Source organism: Saccopteryx bilineata, chromosome X (genome assembly GCF_036850765.1).
Source record: "Saccopteryx bilineata isolate mSacBil1 chromosome X, mSacBil1_pri_phased_curated, whole genome shotgun sequence".
Lineage (NCBI taxonomy): Eukaryota > Metazoa > Chordata > Mammalia > Chiroptera > Emballonuridae > Saccopteryx > Saccopteryx bilineata.
The window spans coordinates 64,262,753-64,280,181 of record NC_089502.1 but is presented as its reverse complement, the minus strand read 5'-3'; the positions used below and the strand labels follow the sequence as shown (position 1 = coordinate 64,280,181).

The 17,429-nt window shown below is 35.6% G+C and overlaps 1 protein-coding gene across 2 annotated transcripts in view; it reads left to right on the top strand.

Annotated features, from left to right (window-relative positions):
• DACH2 (dachshund family transcription factor 2) overlaps window positions 1–17,429 on the top strand; it is a 568,556-nt gene that overhangs the window by 161,531 nt on the left and 389,596 nt on the right. For both annotated transcript variants that reach the window (XM_066249889.1, XM_066249888.1), the window contains exon 2: window positions 13,794–13,832. In XM_066249889.1, the coding sequence (XP_066105986.1) occupies window positions 13,794–13,832 (39 nt within the window). The remainder of the gene's footprint in view (window positions 1–13,793; window positions 13,833–17,429) is intronic.

Genomic DNA, 17,429 nt, shown 5'->3' with positions numbered 1-17,429 from the left:
CTTTGTAAAATATTTGAAACACTGTGTTGTTGAGTTTATATCCTTTGACAGAAAGATGAGTATTTTGAAGAGAAAATTCAATTGAACAGAAAAATACAGAATAAATTACATCAATTTTTTCTTCTTTAGATATTGAGTTAAATATGGCAGATTCAAAAAGATATATTTTGCAGCATTAAAAGATTAATAGAGAACCCTACTCATTTTAAATTCTGAAAAAAGGAAATTAACTTACAAAGTATTATCTTAATGGTTACAATTATAATAATTATGAAAGAATAAACATTTGATTTATATGAGTAAATCTCTTTAATTCCTAGATATGATCATACATGTAGCAAAACATACTGAGATTATATCAGAAAAATCCTTAGATAACTTATTGACTTTCATTCAGCAAATGTTTATTGTTTATTTAACAAGTACTAGTCTTCAGAACTGTGCTAGGTGCTGTCTAAACATAAATATATGTATAAGAATTCCTTTCGAAGTCTTACATAGAATGCTTACTGACCTAAGACAAGGACAAATGTAGAACTTAGTGTCCAGTTCAATTATACTGTGAGATATATATTCAGAGAGAGAATAAGAACATCTTTATGACATTAATGTTAACAGTGGAAATTAGTAAGTTATATAAATGTGTGTATACATACATAGATATACATATGTATATATTTTGACAGAAAAATTCAGATCGACAAATTGGGCCAAGTTTAAAGTGCAATGGTAAAATTTTAAACCAAAACCTTTAAAATTATTTAAAATAAACTTAAGATGGTACACTAAATAAGTTTAAAAAGGAGGGTGTTTTGGAAAATACTCATAAGAGATGCACAATGAAAGCAAATGAATACATTTCAGGAGGGAAAGAGGATGGGGAGGTAGAGGAGGGTTGAAGGAGAATACTTTTTTTCAAAAACTAAAACAATATTTTTTAAAATGGGTGACTCAGGAGAATTTGTTTGTAAAAGACAGAAAAGTCCCCATTCCTTGATATTCTCTTTATGCTAATAATTTTCTTAAGTGAAATGAAAATATACACATGCATGTTTTCTAAGACACTTAATCTCTCTCTTCCTTTTTTAGAGCTATTGCAAACAGAACTGATTATTACGTCAACATGTCACCAACTTACTGAACTTCAAAAAGGCAGTAACTCTAAAATATTGAAAATTTGCTAGTTGCTAAATATATTTTTTTCAGTACCGTATTCTAGTTTTAACAGTTGAGCTTACTTTTAATTGTGATACTACTAGTATTCTAAAAACCGTAATAATATCTTGAGTAGTTCACTTATGTCCAGCAAGAAAGTTTTGGTGAGGTGGCATAGGTTGGACACTTGGTGCTTCAATTCTATGTTGTCTGATTCTTTGGTTACTTCAAATGTAGGAAAATAAGACCAGAATCTAGTATATTACACTGCTTACTTTTCAAGACAAAGAGAAACTGTTTCTAAAGAAAATATTATTCATCAAGAAAGCCAGATTTCTGACCAGGCAGTGGGTAAGTGGACAGAGTGTTGGCCTGGGACAGTGAGGACCCAGGTTCAAAACTCTCAGTCTTTGGCTTGAATGCGGTCTCACCAGCTTGAGCGCAGGGTCACAGGCTTGAGTGTAGGATCATAGACATGGCCCCATGGTCTCTGACTTGAGCCCAAATGTTGCTGGATTGAATCCCAAGGTTTGTGGTTTGACAAGGGGTCACTGGCTCGGCTGAAGCTGTCTCCCCACCCATCAAGGCATGTAAGATAAAGCAATCAATGAACAACTAAGGTGCCACAACTATGACTCGATGCTTCTCATCTCTTTCATTTCCTGTCTGTCTGTCCCTCTCACTCTCTCTCTCTCAAAAAAAAGAAAAGCCAGATTTTTTAGAAGTTATCCTTATTTAATAACATTATTTCCTTAACTAAAGCTTTCCATTTAGACATATATATTTAGATATTTTCAGTATAGTAAGTCCTCACCTAGTATTATCAATAGGTATGGTGACATGACGTAAAATGACTTACAGTGAAACCAATTTTCCCATAGGCTACTTGAGTTAACTTCCTGTGGTATCTCAGCAACATAATGACGTGAAAAAGCTGTTCTTCAAGGACTTGCTGTATATGAAATAATCTAGGGTTTCAAAATTGAATTTAGGTGCTTTAGTCAGAAATTTTTAAGTTTTTTATGTTTAGAGAAGAACAAATTGACTTTGGGTCTATTTCTCCTTTTCGAATGTTTTTGGTGCTGCAAATAGATTCTAAGAATTTTTGTCTCAAAATTATCATCATTCTTATAACTCTATATCCTTTAAATTTTTTTCTATTGAAATATGATCCTGTTGCTATTGTCATGTTACAAGGCAGTGAGGTAATTTTCTATATGCTGTGGCAATGTGTCTTCCCTAGCCATAGCTTCCTCCTAACATTTAAGCAGTTGTTGAAACTATGTTATAACTTTTTTAAAATTGATTTTATAGAGAGGAAGGGAGGGAGGGAGAGAGAGTGAGAGACATTGATTTGTTGTTCTCCTTTTTTATGCATTCATTATTTGATTCTTGTATCTTGTCCTGATCAGGGATTCAACCCACAACCTTGCCATACTGGGACAATGTTCCAACCAACTGAGCAACTGGCCAGGGCCTATAACTGATTTTTAAAAGTTTTCTATAAAGACAGCTTGCTTCTATTTAATTATAAATATACATTATTGTATTTGCTAGTTTATTTTTTCTTTTAGCCAGATACCAAAATTGAAACTTTACCAATTACAGTTAATTATAAAATTATCTCTTTCCCTGAAAAATAGTTCAGAAAAATCATGTGATCTGGTATTTAACATTTTGCTTATCTGAATGAAACACATATACATTTATATGTAGGTTCTCATTCTATACACATATTATGTTCATCAGATGAAATGTTTGACTTACAGGATTTTTAAATGTACAAATAAATTTTGTTTTCTACAATTAAAGAAATCTATTCTTTTGTTACACACAATTTTGATTTTAGCACTCAAAGGGTATTGAAATAGGACATTAGTTTTTTTCCTATTAAAGCCAATTAAAGAAAATATGCTTTTAAAAGGAAGTCAAGGCTTTGAACACCTTTGAGTTTCCCCCATTCTTAAAATGCTCTATAATGCATGTGAAAAAATTTAAGACCTGCCTGCCTATTTCATGTGAAAATATTATTGATTTCTTTTTCAGTTTTGTTTTCTGAAGAGTGCAATAGGTAACTGGTTAGTATGAGGTAATAAGGACCTGTTGTTTGTGAGCATGGCAAAATGTATTGTTTCCCCTTACGAATGCATCCTCAGAAATAACTGGGTGGTCTTTCTTTACCACTTAATGTGATTTTTTTAGGGGGAAGCATTCACAGATACAAAGACATTCTTCAAGATGTGATTACTATAAGACCAAGAGCTTTACAAATACACAGAGTCAAAGCCTAAGGATCACATATAGGATTGGTTCAATGGGATGAAGGAAGAAAAGGAAGCCTAGTTGCCCTGGAGAGATGAAGAGGTAGTCTGAAATTTCTTAATTTTGTGTGAAGACGGTAACATTTTCTACAGCTCAGAGAGAAAGAATGTAATGATAAGGAGTCCTAAACCAAGGGTGACTAGCGATACAATTACTTTTGTAGGTTTCAAGTGTACATTTCTACAACACATGCTGGGGAGTAATTAATCATTTCCATTAACAATGATTCATATTCACATAAGAGGAGAATGGAGTTCTCTTCTTTCTTTCATTCTTTCATTGTTCTTTCATTTTTCATTCTTTTCAAATTTTCTTTGACTCAAGAGACAGAGTGATAGGAAGATTTTTATCAAAAACCCAGTGGCAGGATTGCTGGAGAACCTTTAAAAAGCACGAAATACATGCCTGGTAAAAATTTTAACTTAATGGGGCATATCTTCTAAAAATGGGTAATACATATAACTATGTTTGAATAAAGAAGATACACATGCATTACTTGAGAAGACAGTTAAGGGAGTAACCTCTAGTATTTGATAAAATGAAAAGGGTAAATATACAAAAAGAATAATATAGACAGCTTCTGAAAAGAAGGGAAAAAAACTACCACTATTCCACTTAAACAGAATGGCCAAAAGAGAATATTAGGCTGTGAATTAGCTAATAGCCTTCCTACGCACTTATTTAGTGCTGATCATGACCCTTGATGTGAACTCAGCTAAGAGATTTATATTTGAATAAGCCACCAGGATACCAATATATTGGAAATGTTATTTGGAGATTTGTTGGTGGGCCTGTTTGATTTTATTAAAATGTTAAAACTGACATCTAAAATCAAAGACAGAATAACTATGTTGTTTTTATCAAGGGAAATTTATTATTGTATTTGATTGGGATCAAGAGACAATAGCAAAAACTAGCAAAAAAAAAAACCAAACAAGCAAGTAAACAAAAACAAATGAGATGATATTGAACACTTTTGAGGCAATAGAAAGTATGGAAGGAATACTACAATAATTCTTAGGAAATGAAATTTCAGTTGGAGGAAATGTTCTATAATTCAAAATATATGGCATTGTAACAAGATGAAATTTATTAGAATTATGGGATGTCCAAAATTCAAACTCTGTATATAAAGATTTTAATAGGATTTGTCAAAATGTGGGGAATAATAAACATGATAAAGAAATGAAAATTCACCTGACCAGGCGGTGGTGCAGTGGATAGAGCATCGGACTGGGATGCTGAGGAACCAGGTTCAAGACCCTGAGGTCACCAGCTTGAGCGTGGGCTCATCTGGTTTGAGCAAAAGCTCACCAGCTTGGACCCAAGATCGCTGGCTCAAGCAAGGGGTTACTTGGTCTGCTGAAGGCCCGTGGTCAAGGCACATATGAGAAAGCAATCAATGAACAACTAAGGTGGTGCAATGAAAAACTAATGATTAATGCTTCTCATCTCTCTCCGTTCCTGTCTGTCCATGTCTATCTCTCTCTCTGTCTCTGTAATAAAAAAAAAAAAGTGATACGGTGATTAAGCCAAAAACACTTTAAAAAAAAAAAAAGAAATGAAAATTAATTTTAAACTTTCATTTAAAAATCATATTTCACTGCATCAGAGATATGATATAAAACCTGGAAAAGTGAACTTTCTCTGTAGATTTGTTTGTTTGGTTTTTTTTACAGGGACAGAGAGAGAGTCAGAGAGAGGGATAGACAGGGACAGACAGACAGGAACGGAGAGATGAGAAGCATCAATCATTAGTTTTTCCTTACGCATTGCAACACCTTAATTGTTCATTGATTGGTTTCTCATACGTGCCTTGACCGTGGGCCTTCAGCAGACCAAGTAACCCCCTTGCTCGAGCCAGTGACTTTGGGCTCAAGCTGGTAAGCTTTTGCTCAAACCAGATGAGCCCTTGCTCAAGCTGGTGACCTCGGGGTCTCGAACCTGGGTCTTCTGCATCCCAGTCCGATGCTCTATCCACTGCGCCACCGCCCGGTCAGGCTCTCTGTAGATTTGGATTTGAAATCATTACCATCAACTCAAAATTTTTTTTATCAAACATGTATCTTCTGAAGACTTTAGTGATGCTTTGGTTTATAATGTTAGAGCCATTTTGTCATCAAGGCACTGTGTAGAAGTTAGGGTTTGTTTCTTTCAAAGACGTGTAGCTTAGAGAGATGCACAGATGACTGAACACTGGAACAAAGGATGTGCACGAAGTGCTGTGAGCCAAGAGAATGCAGCCATCATTCAAGTTTATGTGTTTAAAAAATGAAAAAAAAAAAAAAGAAAGCAAGTAAGGCTAATGTTTAGATTAGAATATGATTTGACCTTATTTTACTATTAGAAAGGAGTAGAGTAAGTTATTCACAATAGAGGTAACGGCCATAAATTTTCACAGCCCTTTTAAATGTTCATTATTGCCATTTTGTAATTAGGTGCTTTTGTGGACATAGTCTTTTGCTAGATACTACAAAGAGATGCCCATTAGTTATGGTTCTTGCTTTTAGTTGTTCAATTCCTGAAAACAAACCATCTTCCAGGACTGAATCAGGAAGAAATAGGAATTTTGAATAGACTGATTTTTAGTAAGGAAATTCGATCAGTAATAGTAACAGTGAAGAAAATCTCCCAACAAATAAAAGTCCAGGACCAGACAGCTTCACTGGTCAATTTGAATAATAGAACCTTCCAAAACTCTTCCCCCAAGAAATTGAAGATGAAGGAGCACTTGTAAACATATTTTATGAGGCCAGAATTATCAGGTTTACATTTTAAATGACAAAAGCTATGGACACACATGTCTTTTCACTTTTATCTGTGGAGAATGAAGTGGGATGGCTCAGGGTGTTCAGTAGGAGTGGCATGTTGTTCTCTGCGTAACTCTTAGGCACACTATGTAATTTATTCTTTTTCTTTGGTAGGAATTTTCCCATCAGCAAGGCCAAAATAACACTAACTGCCTGGAGGAGAAACAAATGTAACAGTGGCTTTCTTGATGAATGACAGCTTTTTAAATTTTTTACCTGCGTACATGTTTACAAAAAAGATCTAAGGCTCTATGATGAGATCACAAAAGGCCCATAACCCAACTTAGAATATTATGTTTGGTTCCAGTTACCATATTTTAAAAAGGATGTAGCTTTTGAAAAGGAGAATTAGATTGACCTTAGGACTACAAGGCAGGAGTTGGGAAAACAGCAAAGACTCCTGGGTTTCTGTAACCTTTAAAGAGAAAGTTTGAAGAAGATTTACCATAATTGAAAATAAACTTACTTCAATATATACATATAGATAGATAATGTCAAATTTGTTTTTATTACAATACAGATGATTGTAAAAGAGATGTATCAGTTTCAATGGAAGTGAAACTTGTTGAAACAAACATCTGCATTCTTTAAGTCTCCAAGTCCATCTTTCTGTAGCAGGCAGAATAATGCTCCACTATTTCCTCTGAAGTAAAATGTCTGAAGAATTTGCAGTTAGTTCTTTTTGGAAACACAGAAAGGATATGCCCCTTAGCTGAATACCACTGACAGGTGATGCAATAACTATTTATAAAGCAGCAGAAAAAGAGTGTGCCACAGGAGTGGCAACTAAGTTGCAATAACTACTAATTTCTTGAAGGAATTTCAATTTAATCTACCTGTATTTTTTGGCAGGTAGTTGGCAATTTAGGAACCAGAGAACCATAGGATGTTTGAGTTATGGTGGGTTAGAGAGGTCGGTTTATCCAAACCTGGTTTTACAAATGAGTATACTGGGATCTAGAGAAGGGAAGTAATTTGCTCGTGGTCACACAGCTAGTTAGTTGGGTAGTTTGGGACTAATACCGAAGTCCCCTTATGCCTTGTTCAGGGTTCTTTCTGAATAGATTGTTTGAAAATTCATTTATAACTTGGTTTCATAGAACTTGGGAAATAATATTTCATGGACAAAGTCATAAGCTTAGAGTTCTCCTGTATTTCATTCCATATTTGGTTTCCATGTTAATTTAAGCTTTAAGTCATATATTAGTGCTAGCTTGTGACTTTCTGTTGAACATGTTCCTTCCTTTTAATTGTCATCTCTATCAGCCCAGTGACATTATGCTGAGGATATTGCAGTCATTTCCTACCTGGTCTCACCTCCAAACTGCCTCGTAGCAATTCTGTCTGTGCATCCTATCAGTTTCTCCTTATTTAAATATTGTTCACTGTTGTCCTTTCTCTATCTTTGTTCTTCAAAAATTTATCTATCCCTCAAATTTCAAATCATATTTCATTTTTCATATTGACTTCACTACCTACTCCAGGTAAAAGTGATACTTTCAAATAAATTCTTATAACAGTTAGTTTAGATCACTCATGTGTCCAACATTCATTTATCAGATATTTTAGTGCCATCTCAATGCCAAAAAATTGTGTAGAGTTTATTACTCATGCCCTTTTAATGTAACAATGTGTGACTACACTTTATCTCTTTTTTAGATGGTAGTATTCTGATATCAGCGGCCATCCTTAAAATCTTTGTATTCTTTATAGCTCATAGCAAATACCTTTTGTACATAGTTGAGGATCAGTAAGTATTTGTAGAATAAATATTGAATTAATAAGCTGCTATCATAGAGTGAGAGAAAAAATGAGGCCCCTATGGGATCAGTATACAAACTGTTGAATATCAATTATAGTGTGTTTGAAGAGCTTTACATTTTTTTAAGTGACAGGAGAGGAGATACAGAGACTTGTGCATGCTTCTCAACCAGGATCCACCCAGCAAGCCCCATCTGGGGCTGATGCTCAAACCAACCAAGCCACTGGCTGAGGGAGGGGAAGAGTTAGAGAATAAGGTAAGGGAGGGGGAGAGAAGCAGATGGTCATTTCTCCTGTATGCCCTGATCAGGGATTGGACCCAGGATGTCCACACTCCAGGCTAATGCTTTATCCACTAAGCCAATTGGCGAGGGCACTTCAATTCTTTTTTAAAAAAAATTTTAGAGAGATTTTTGTGTGTGTGTGTGACAGAGACACAGAGAGAAAGAGACAGAGAGAGGGTCAGTTAGAGACAGACAGACAGGAAGGGAGAGAGATGAGAAGCATCAATTCTTCATTGCAGCTCCTTAGTCTCCTTAGTTGTTCATTGATTGCTTTTTCTACAGCAGAACAAGTGACCCTTGTTCAAGCCAGTAACCTTGAGCTCAAGTCAGTGAACTTGGGCTTCAAGCCAGCAATCTTTTGGCTCAAGCCAGTGACTATGGGGTCATGTCTATGATCCTACGCTCAAATCAGCAATCCTGTGCTCAAAGTGGTGAGCCTGCTCTCAAGCCGGCAACCTCGCTGTTTCAAACCTGGGTCCTCTGTATCTCATTTGAACGCTCCATCTACTTCGTTCCCACCTGGTCAGTCCTGGGCCCTACAATTCTTAAAGAATATTTTTTTAAATTATAAAAGTGATGAGATGATCAAGAGAAAAAGACATCAAGAAAAAAAAAGTATATTTCAGTCATATTTAAATTCTCTGTTTACTGTAAAACTATCACAGTAAGGTGTTATTATTTAAAATGAGATATTGGACATGTAAATGAACTATATGTAGTGTTGGAAAAGGTAGTCATTTTTAATTTTAACTTTCTTCCTCTAGTGTTTTAATGGGTGAAGAATGTGCTTTTTAAATTTTGTTTTAAGATAGTAGAATGCTCCTTGTTAGGGATTAAGTCAAGAGATGAGCATAGGGATTTAACAGACTGTCAAATAAATAATCCTTTCCATTCCCACTCCTGCCTCTTAGTAACATATTGAGAGTGTGTCCAGCCCAGAATTCCTTTGCTCTGACCCTGTGTAATTGTCTTACATCTGCAGCTAGACTAAATCAGATAGGATTACCAGAATGATCAAGTGGCAAATGAACTAATTTTCTTAGAAACAGCTTAGCTGAGTCCTACTTACAGAACAATCTGTGTTACTCATCTGAGCTTCACTAAAAAGTAAGACAAATGTTAGAAAAAGTGAAGGCATAATTAAAATAATTTTAGAATAGTCTTTCTTTACATGAATAACTTTATAATAAATCTATATGTTTTTACCCATCAGCAATTCAGTATATCTGATGCCATCAACTAAACTTGAGCTTATAATGTTTGTAATCAACTTTAACCACTTAGTGAAAGTTTTCTCACATTCTAAAACACCATGACTGCCTTTATATAAACTAAGCACCATCATCCATACTGCCAATCTGTACTGCATAGTAGAACCAGGTTCTTAAAATATTAAACATGTTATATGAAAATGAATTTGAAGATTCTATAGTGATGAATATGAATAACTCATGTGTACCTTCACACTGCCAGGGTTCAGTTCACTTGTCAAATATTTACTCAGCATGTACTCTGGGCCATTCTGTTAGGTTTTGCAGTGAAGAAGGGAACACAAAACCTAAACCTATTCTTTTGCAGAGGTTGCATTTTTGGAGGGAAGATAGATCTAAAATAGTATATAGATAACATATTCACACATTGTTATAAATGTTATAAAGGAAACACTGTTTTAACCAGCCATTCAGAATCAGAGGCTGCCACTAAGTTCTCTCCATAGCATACTGTTTAGGAAGTTGGCCAATTTACTCTAACATATGTGCCTTGACCTGGGAGGGCTCCAGCCGAGCCAGTGACCCCTTGCTCAAGCCAGCAACCTTGGGCTCAAACCAATGACCTTTGGGCTCAAGCCAGCGACCATGAGGTCATGTCTATGACCCCACGCTCAAGCTGGCAACCCCACACTCAAGCTGGTGAGACTGCACTCAAGCTGGCAACCTCAGGATTTCAAGCCTGGGTCCTCAGTTTCCCAGTTCGACACTGTATCCAGTGCACCACCACCTGTTCATATCCAGAGTTAAAAGTGGAGTGAGGCAGCAAAATGTAACTTCAGAAGGCAAAGAGAAATTAGAGGGGATATGTAACATTCTTAGGCCAATTCCAGGAAACTAAGATGATAACTATTCTATACTGAGCTGATATTTGTAGTATCTGCTTGTTTCGTAAAGTTTTCCAAAATGTTGGTTATTTGGCAAAGTATAAGTTCTACCGGAAAGTTCTGTCCATTTCTATCACAAGTTTTGACACGTAAGCACGTTTATTTGGCACATGTGTGCCTCTCTATTTTTATCACTTAATGTATACATACTGAAGTAACAAATTAACTAAAACAAAGTTGATTCACGTTAGTCTTATGTGTGAAGCGATAGTGTACCCATGGCTACTGATCAAGTTCATTTACGCCACTGTTTTGTATACAAATTTCGACAAGGAAGAAATGCTACAGAAGCATGTAGAAATTTATTGAAAGTGTTTGGTGAAGGTACAGTTTCTGATAGGACATGTAGAAGATGGTTCGAAAAATTTGAAACCAGTGATTTTGACCTTTCTGATAAGCCACATTCTGGGCGACCATCTTTGATTGATGACGTTGTTGTTAAGACTATGTTGTAGCAAGATCCTTTTCTGACAACATCAGAGATTGCAGAAAGGCTTAATTCAGCTCAGCAAACCATTTTGGACCATATTTGGAAGATAGGATTGGTATGGAAATATATTATTTGATAAAGTTTATTGATGGTAAGAAAAATTTGTATTTTGTTTTATTCCAAAAATGGACAGAACTTTCTGGTAGACCTTATATAAGGTAATATAAAATAAATTGGTTGACATCACAGAAGGAACAAATTCAGAAAAGTAGAAATCACATTTTATTTTGAATATCAAAAATAAAGTATGTATATTTAACATGTCATCCCAGAAGTCCTAGAGTTATAGCTAGTGTTAGACAATATTATAAAATACATTTTTACATTTGACAAAACAAAAAATTTTTCAAAAGTCACAGCAAAGTCTAAGAAAATTTTGAATTCTTTTTTTTTTTTTTTTTTTTTTTTGGTATTTCTCTGAAGCTGGAAACGGGGAGAGACAGACAGACTCCCGCATGCGCCCGACCAGGATCCACCCGGCACACCCACCAAGGGGCGATGCTCTGCCCCTCCTGGGCGTCGCGACCAGAGCCACTCTAGCGCCTGGGGCAGAGGCCAAGGAGCCATCCCCAGCGCCCCGGCCATCTCTGCTCCAATGGAGCCTCGTCTGTGGGAGGGGAAGTGAGAGACAGAGAGGAAGGAGAGGGGGAGGGGTGGAGAAGCAGATGGGCGCTTCTCCTGTGTGCCCTGGCTGGAAAATTTTGAATTCTTAATGAAAGAACAGTTAACTCATGGACACATATTTTTGGCTAATACTAACAAGAATGTCTCAGTATTTGGTAATTTTAAAGTCTTAAGCTTGAATAATCTATGAAGCTTATACCATAGAAGATTTAAATAGTTTATAGTTTTATTTTTTAATGTTTTATTTTATTGATTTTAGAAGGAGAGGAAGAGAGAGAGAGAGAGAGAGAGAGAGAGAGAGAGAGAAGAACACTGACCTGTTCCTGTGTGTGCCCTGACTGGGGATTGAACCGGCAACCTCTGTGCTTCAGGACGATGCTCTAATGAACTGAGCTAACCGGCAGAGCAATAGTTTTTATTTTTTTAAACTTAGTATAATTATATACATGTGGTGATAGCCAGAAAAGTTCTGTTGAGTTTAGAAAGTTTTATAATTTAAAAAAAGAGGGGAATCTTTGATAAAATGTTAAAAAGAGTCCAGTGATATATAGCTCATTGGATTAAGAAACTATAGACAAGCATGGACTTGGTATGCGTAAGTACATTCTACTTTAAGAAAGTGTCATTTTGGCCTTGGCCAGTTTGCTCAGTGGTAGAGCAGCAGCCAGGTGTGTGGATGTCCCTGGTTTGATACCCAGTCAGGGCACAGGAGAAGTGACCGTTTGCTTCTCCACCCTTCCCTTTCCCCCCTCTATCTTCCTCTCCCACAGCCATGGCCTGAATGGTTAGAGTGAGTTGGCCCTGGGTGCTGAGGGTGGCTCTGTGGAGCCTCCACCTCAGGTCCTAAAAATAGCTTAGTTGCCAAACAATAGCCCCAAATGAGTGGAGCATTGCCCTGTAGGGGTCTTGCCAGTGAATCCTGGTCAGGGTGTATGTGGGAGTCTTTCTCTGTTTACCCTCCTCTCACTTAGAAAAAAAAGTGTCATTTCAAAATAGGTTGGGTAAGTAAACAATAGAGCAAAATCAAATACTTGTGTCAACTAAGTGACATAACGCAAAAGTAGGAGGGAAAAAAGGCTCACTTTCGTTCACTCCTGCCTTCTTTGCCTAGAAGCCCTAAATATACGTTTGCATTTGCGGTTTATTTAGAAATCTTTCTACAGACCTTTAAATAGGGAAGCAGTTATCTTTCAAAGACAAACAAACAAAAACCCAAAAGAAGACTTTCAATAAAAAAGCTATATGATGAAACACCCGTATATATTTGTACCAGGCATAATGCGGAGGTTCCTGTTTCTGTACTAATAAGTGCACTAAAGCTCAAAAAAGCTAAGTGTATAGTCCTTACAGATTTTTTCTTAACATGGCATTTTTTATATCATTGTTCTTCATTAAAAGGTTTGGGAAAAATGGGAAATATACTACTGAAAAGAATGGTTGTTTTTTTTAATGAAGCTAATTATGGTTTATATATTGATTACTTGAGTATATGCTTAACTTCTTTTGTATGGATGTGTGTATGGCTGTATGTTTGTGCATGCATGTGTGTGTGTGTGCACGTGTGCATGTGTAACCCTTTGGAAGAAGATGTAAGAAATACGTATCTAGTGATCTCAGTGATTAGTGGCTCCATGTTTATGAAATTAAGACATAACAGTCATATTGGTTTACTTTCATAATCCTGCTGGCCAAATTAAAAATATGATTTAAAAAAACAATTGGAAGGGGTTTACTTTTCCCTTAAAAAGTATTAGAATACCCAATGGGATGGGAAGAAGACTCTCAGGAGAAAGGGAAAAGACATACAATATTGCTGAGTCTTTTTTGGCATTGTTAATGACCCAAGGCCATTCTTTTCCAACAGCAGTCTATAGTGTTATTTCTTTGCCTTCACATATAGAAAAGTCTTCACCCATATGACATTTCACATTATTCTTTCCTCAATGGGGATTAGACTAGAAATGTAATAACATTATTTAAAATACTATCTAATAGCAAGTCAGGCTTTCCTACATTCTCTGTGGTCTTCTCTGCTGCTGTGTCATTGTGTGTACTGTATTGTAAAGTTTCTGCAGAATTTAAGTAGATTTTTTTGTGAAATATAATAAAGCCTTGATTAATTGGAAGCTAACTAACCAGAACTCTCAATTAACCAGTTTTATTTATTTATTTTTTGTTATACTTTTCTTTAGAAGGAAGAGGCAAATGACAAGAAAACAAGCTGGTAACAGGTATTTATGTGTTTATTTTTTAAAAATGAACTTCCTGGGAATGTCCTGAAGCCTGTACAGAGTCAGCCTAACTTAGAGAATTTTGTTATTTGTACTATGCTTACTAAGGTAGGAATGTAGAGCCATTCAAAATATTCAGGAGCAAATGTTGAATCTTGCTTAAGCATTAATTAATAACAAAATTAGAAATCCAAATAGCTAATTAGAACCTGTCTGCCCTTTGAGGGTTCTGGTGAACTGGAGTTCCCACGATTTCACCATTGCCAGTTAGTAACTATTCATATCTATTAACTGGTTCCTAGAAACATGCAGTGGGGAGATGACTTCCGGTCACATGGAGCAGCTCCTTCCCTGCGAATTAAAGCAGAAGCTAGAACAAGGCTGCAAAGTCGACTGGGGTTGAGTGAAGGCCACTGCCATTAAAACCTTGACACTTATTTGAAATGATGGGAAAGTGATTTACTTGTCTCATTGCTCTGAAATGCTTAGGAAGGTACATTCACCATTGCAGGGCGACTCGGGCTATTAAGTGTGCTATGGCAGTAATTTGGAAAATAACCCACAATTCTTCTAATCTTTTGGAGTTTTTCTCGGCATTAGGCACAGGCAAGCCAGTAGGTCTTAAATATTTGAAATTATTTTTCTGGTGAAAAGATATTTTAAAAATATTTGGAAGTGTAAGAAGATTCATGCTTAAAAGTTCCTAAAATATCGATGATAATTTCAGTTAAATTGCAGAGATACCAAATTGTTTCAGGCCTTATGCCTTTATGTTGATAATGGGGAAAAACTGGGACGTTCCTGGGAGAGGCAAAGGAGAAAAAGAGCAACCACGGTACTAAAGTATCGGCCATTTCTTGGCAATAGTGGTCCATCTTCTCTTTCATACCCTTCTCAGGTTAAATCACACTTTGTTGACTTTTCGTCTTCCTTCTTGGCTGTGGGGGAGACATGGACTACTTTATGTGGTTTATCCTGGGTTTTCAGCACAGAAAATGAAAACCACAATGGTGGTGTTTCTACTAAGATATATTCTATATTAAATATTACTCTTAAATATGCACACTAAATAATACCTTAGTGGCCTGAAGTAGTGGATGTGCCTCCTTCTGTGCCAATCCTTTTTGTTAGACTGTGGCTTCAATGTTGGTTTCCACTAGAGTTCATTATTGAATGATTTTGAACTGAAAAACTTGAAATGGATTGAGTTTTAATTTTAGATTTGGGATATTGAAAATAAGTGTTTTTGATTTTATTTATTTATTTATTCATTTATTTATTAAATAAGTGTTTTTGACCTTATATGAGTGAAATTGATTTCAGGCATTGAAATTGACATTCATTTGATTTTTTATTTTTGGGGTGAAATGTCATGTAAATTAATGTCAACTTGAATGCATAATGATAGTTTGTGACTGCATATATTTATTTCTAGTTTAATCATAACACATAGAACATGTGTCCATATATGTGTAATGCATTTTAACATTGACTGTAATCTGAGGATGACCATGAAATGTTCTTGATAGTATATGTACCTATTCATTCCCAGGACCTACAAAGAAACAGGAGTGTCACGAACAGAAATGCCTCCTGAGGTGGGGCTCATACAGTAAAGGAAAGAGCGTAAGCAATAGGGAGTGGTGGGGATACTGGGACTTAGAGAGAATATACTCCTTCCAAAGGTGGCAGCTTGTACTCAGCTCAGCCGATTGCTACCATGTGGAATGCAGCCTCAGTCTTGTTAAGATCTAACTTTTTAGGAAAAACCAGGAAACCAGAAATTTGTCTAATTCTCAACTGTTGGTAATAAACTGCACAAAAAAATTATGCAGGCAAAACAAAACCCATCTGTGGGCTACATCTAGCCCACAGACTATTAGTTTGCTACCTCTGCTTTAAATTGTAAATTCTCTAGATGCAGCAATAAAAAAAAAATCCCAGTATGATATAAACACACCTGATCTTAATAATGGAAAATTCATACAAAGTAAATAAATTACAAGTGGAGTGCTTGTCAGTAATTCTCCTGGTACTCCAAACAGTGATGATGCAATTTGTGATTTATTTTTATTGCTACATGGAAATTTCCAAGATTTTTTTTTGCTTAATGTGGTTTGAAAATTAAGACAAAATTATGATTATTTTGCTTTCATATTTATCAGTGAAACATAGTATGCAAAATCATTACTGCCGTGTCCAAAAGAGAATCTTTCAGTGTTGATTCAGTCACAAAACATAATTAAAGCTCCTCTTAAAGTTCAGTTAATGGTGCTTTAATAGGAAGAAAGCCATATAGATAGCACATATTGTTTTATTGAAATTGACTTGCCTTTAAACACTTTTCCAATTTTATCTTGTGAAATGCCTTTATTTTTACAAATGGTTAAAATAAGAAATAAGAGAAATGTAAGTAGTTAGCACAACAAAACTTCATTTGAACTTTTGATGGGCATTTGGCAAAGATAAAACAAAAGTCAGTCATGTGAGATTTTATTAAGAGCTCACTGTTTGAGTGATCTGAGGCTTTGCTTATTTGTCTGTCCTGCCCTGGACCTTTGCACGTAATCCCACGGCGCTACAATGCTTTTGACATCTCTATGCCCCTTTCATCACTGGCAAGCCAAAAGCATATTTGTCTAGAAAGGAAACAATTAAATTGCAATATCTTTAGGAAAAGAAAAAGAAAAAGAAAAACACCCCACTGCTAAACCTGCCTTAATGACCTGTTTGATTTGTGCCATAAATCCTTAGTCAGACTGGTCAGCTCACATTGTCATTTCTGATGAGAAACTTGTTGATATGTTTCTTTAAGAAAAAAAAAAGAGAAAAGTGAAAAAGAAAGGGAAAGAAAAGAATGCACAATATCAAATCCTAAATTAATTTAGAAAAATGCCCATTCTCATTCGTGGACACATTATTCCTGTTGCAGATTTAACACAGACAATATTTCTTATGAAAGAGGAGAAATTGTTGGACAACTGGTCAACAAATATGACAATGCACAATACAGCTGGTGTTTACTTGAATAAAATTTTGGTAGCCAGTGTTGCCCTTTCGAGATCATCATATATTTCTGACCACAAGTAATCTGTTGTGTGCTAGGAATGAACTATATTTAAATATATTAATAAATTAAACTGTTCCCTAAAAACTCTTAATAACTGGAGAGTCTTGGTTAAATGATTAATCCTCAAGGACAGAATATAAAAAACGAGTGATTATTCAATGCATATAACCAGCGTAGACATATAAACAAATTTATTCAAGATAAATTTTGCTGAACAGCCAGTACTATTATTGTCAGAACATTATAATATCTAACATTTAAAAAAAATGATATTCCAGGTGATTTTCCACGTATTAGTTCATTCGATCATCAGAACAATGCTACAAGGTAGGTGCTGTGATTGTGAACATTTTTTACAGGTGATGATACCAAGGCACAGGGAAGGTGTAATGCCTTCTCTAAGGCCACACAGCCGACATATACCAGAGCCAGAATTTGAATCAAGGAAGTCTGATTTCAAAGTTCATATACTTTGGATGAATATATTTTTATAACACAACATAATGGAATCATACCTATTACCTATA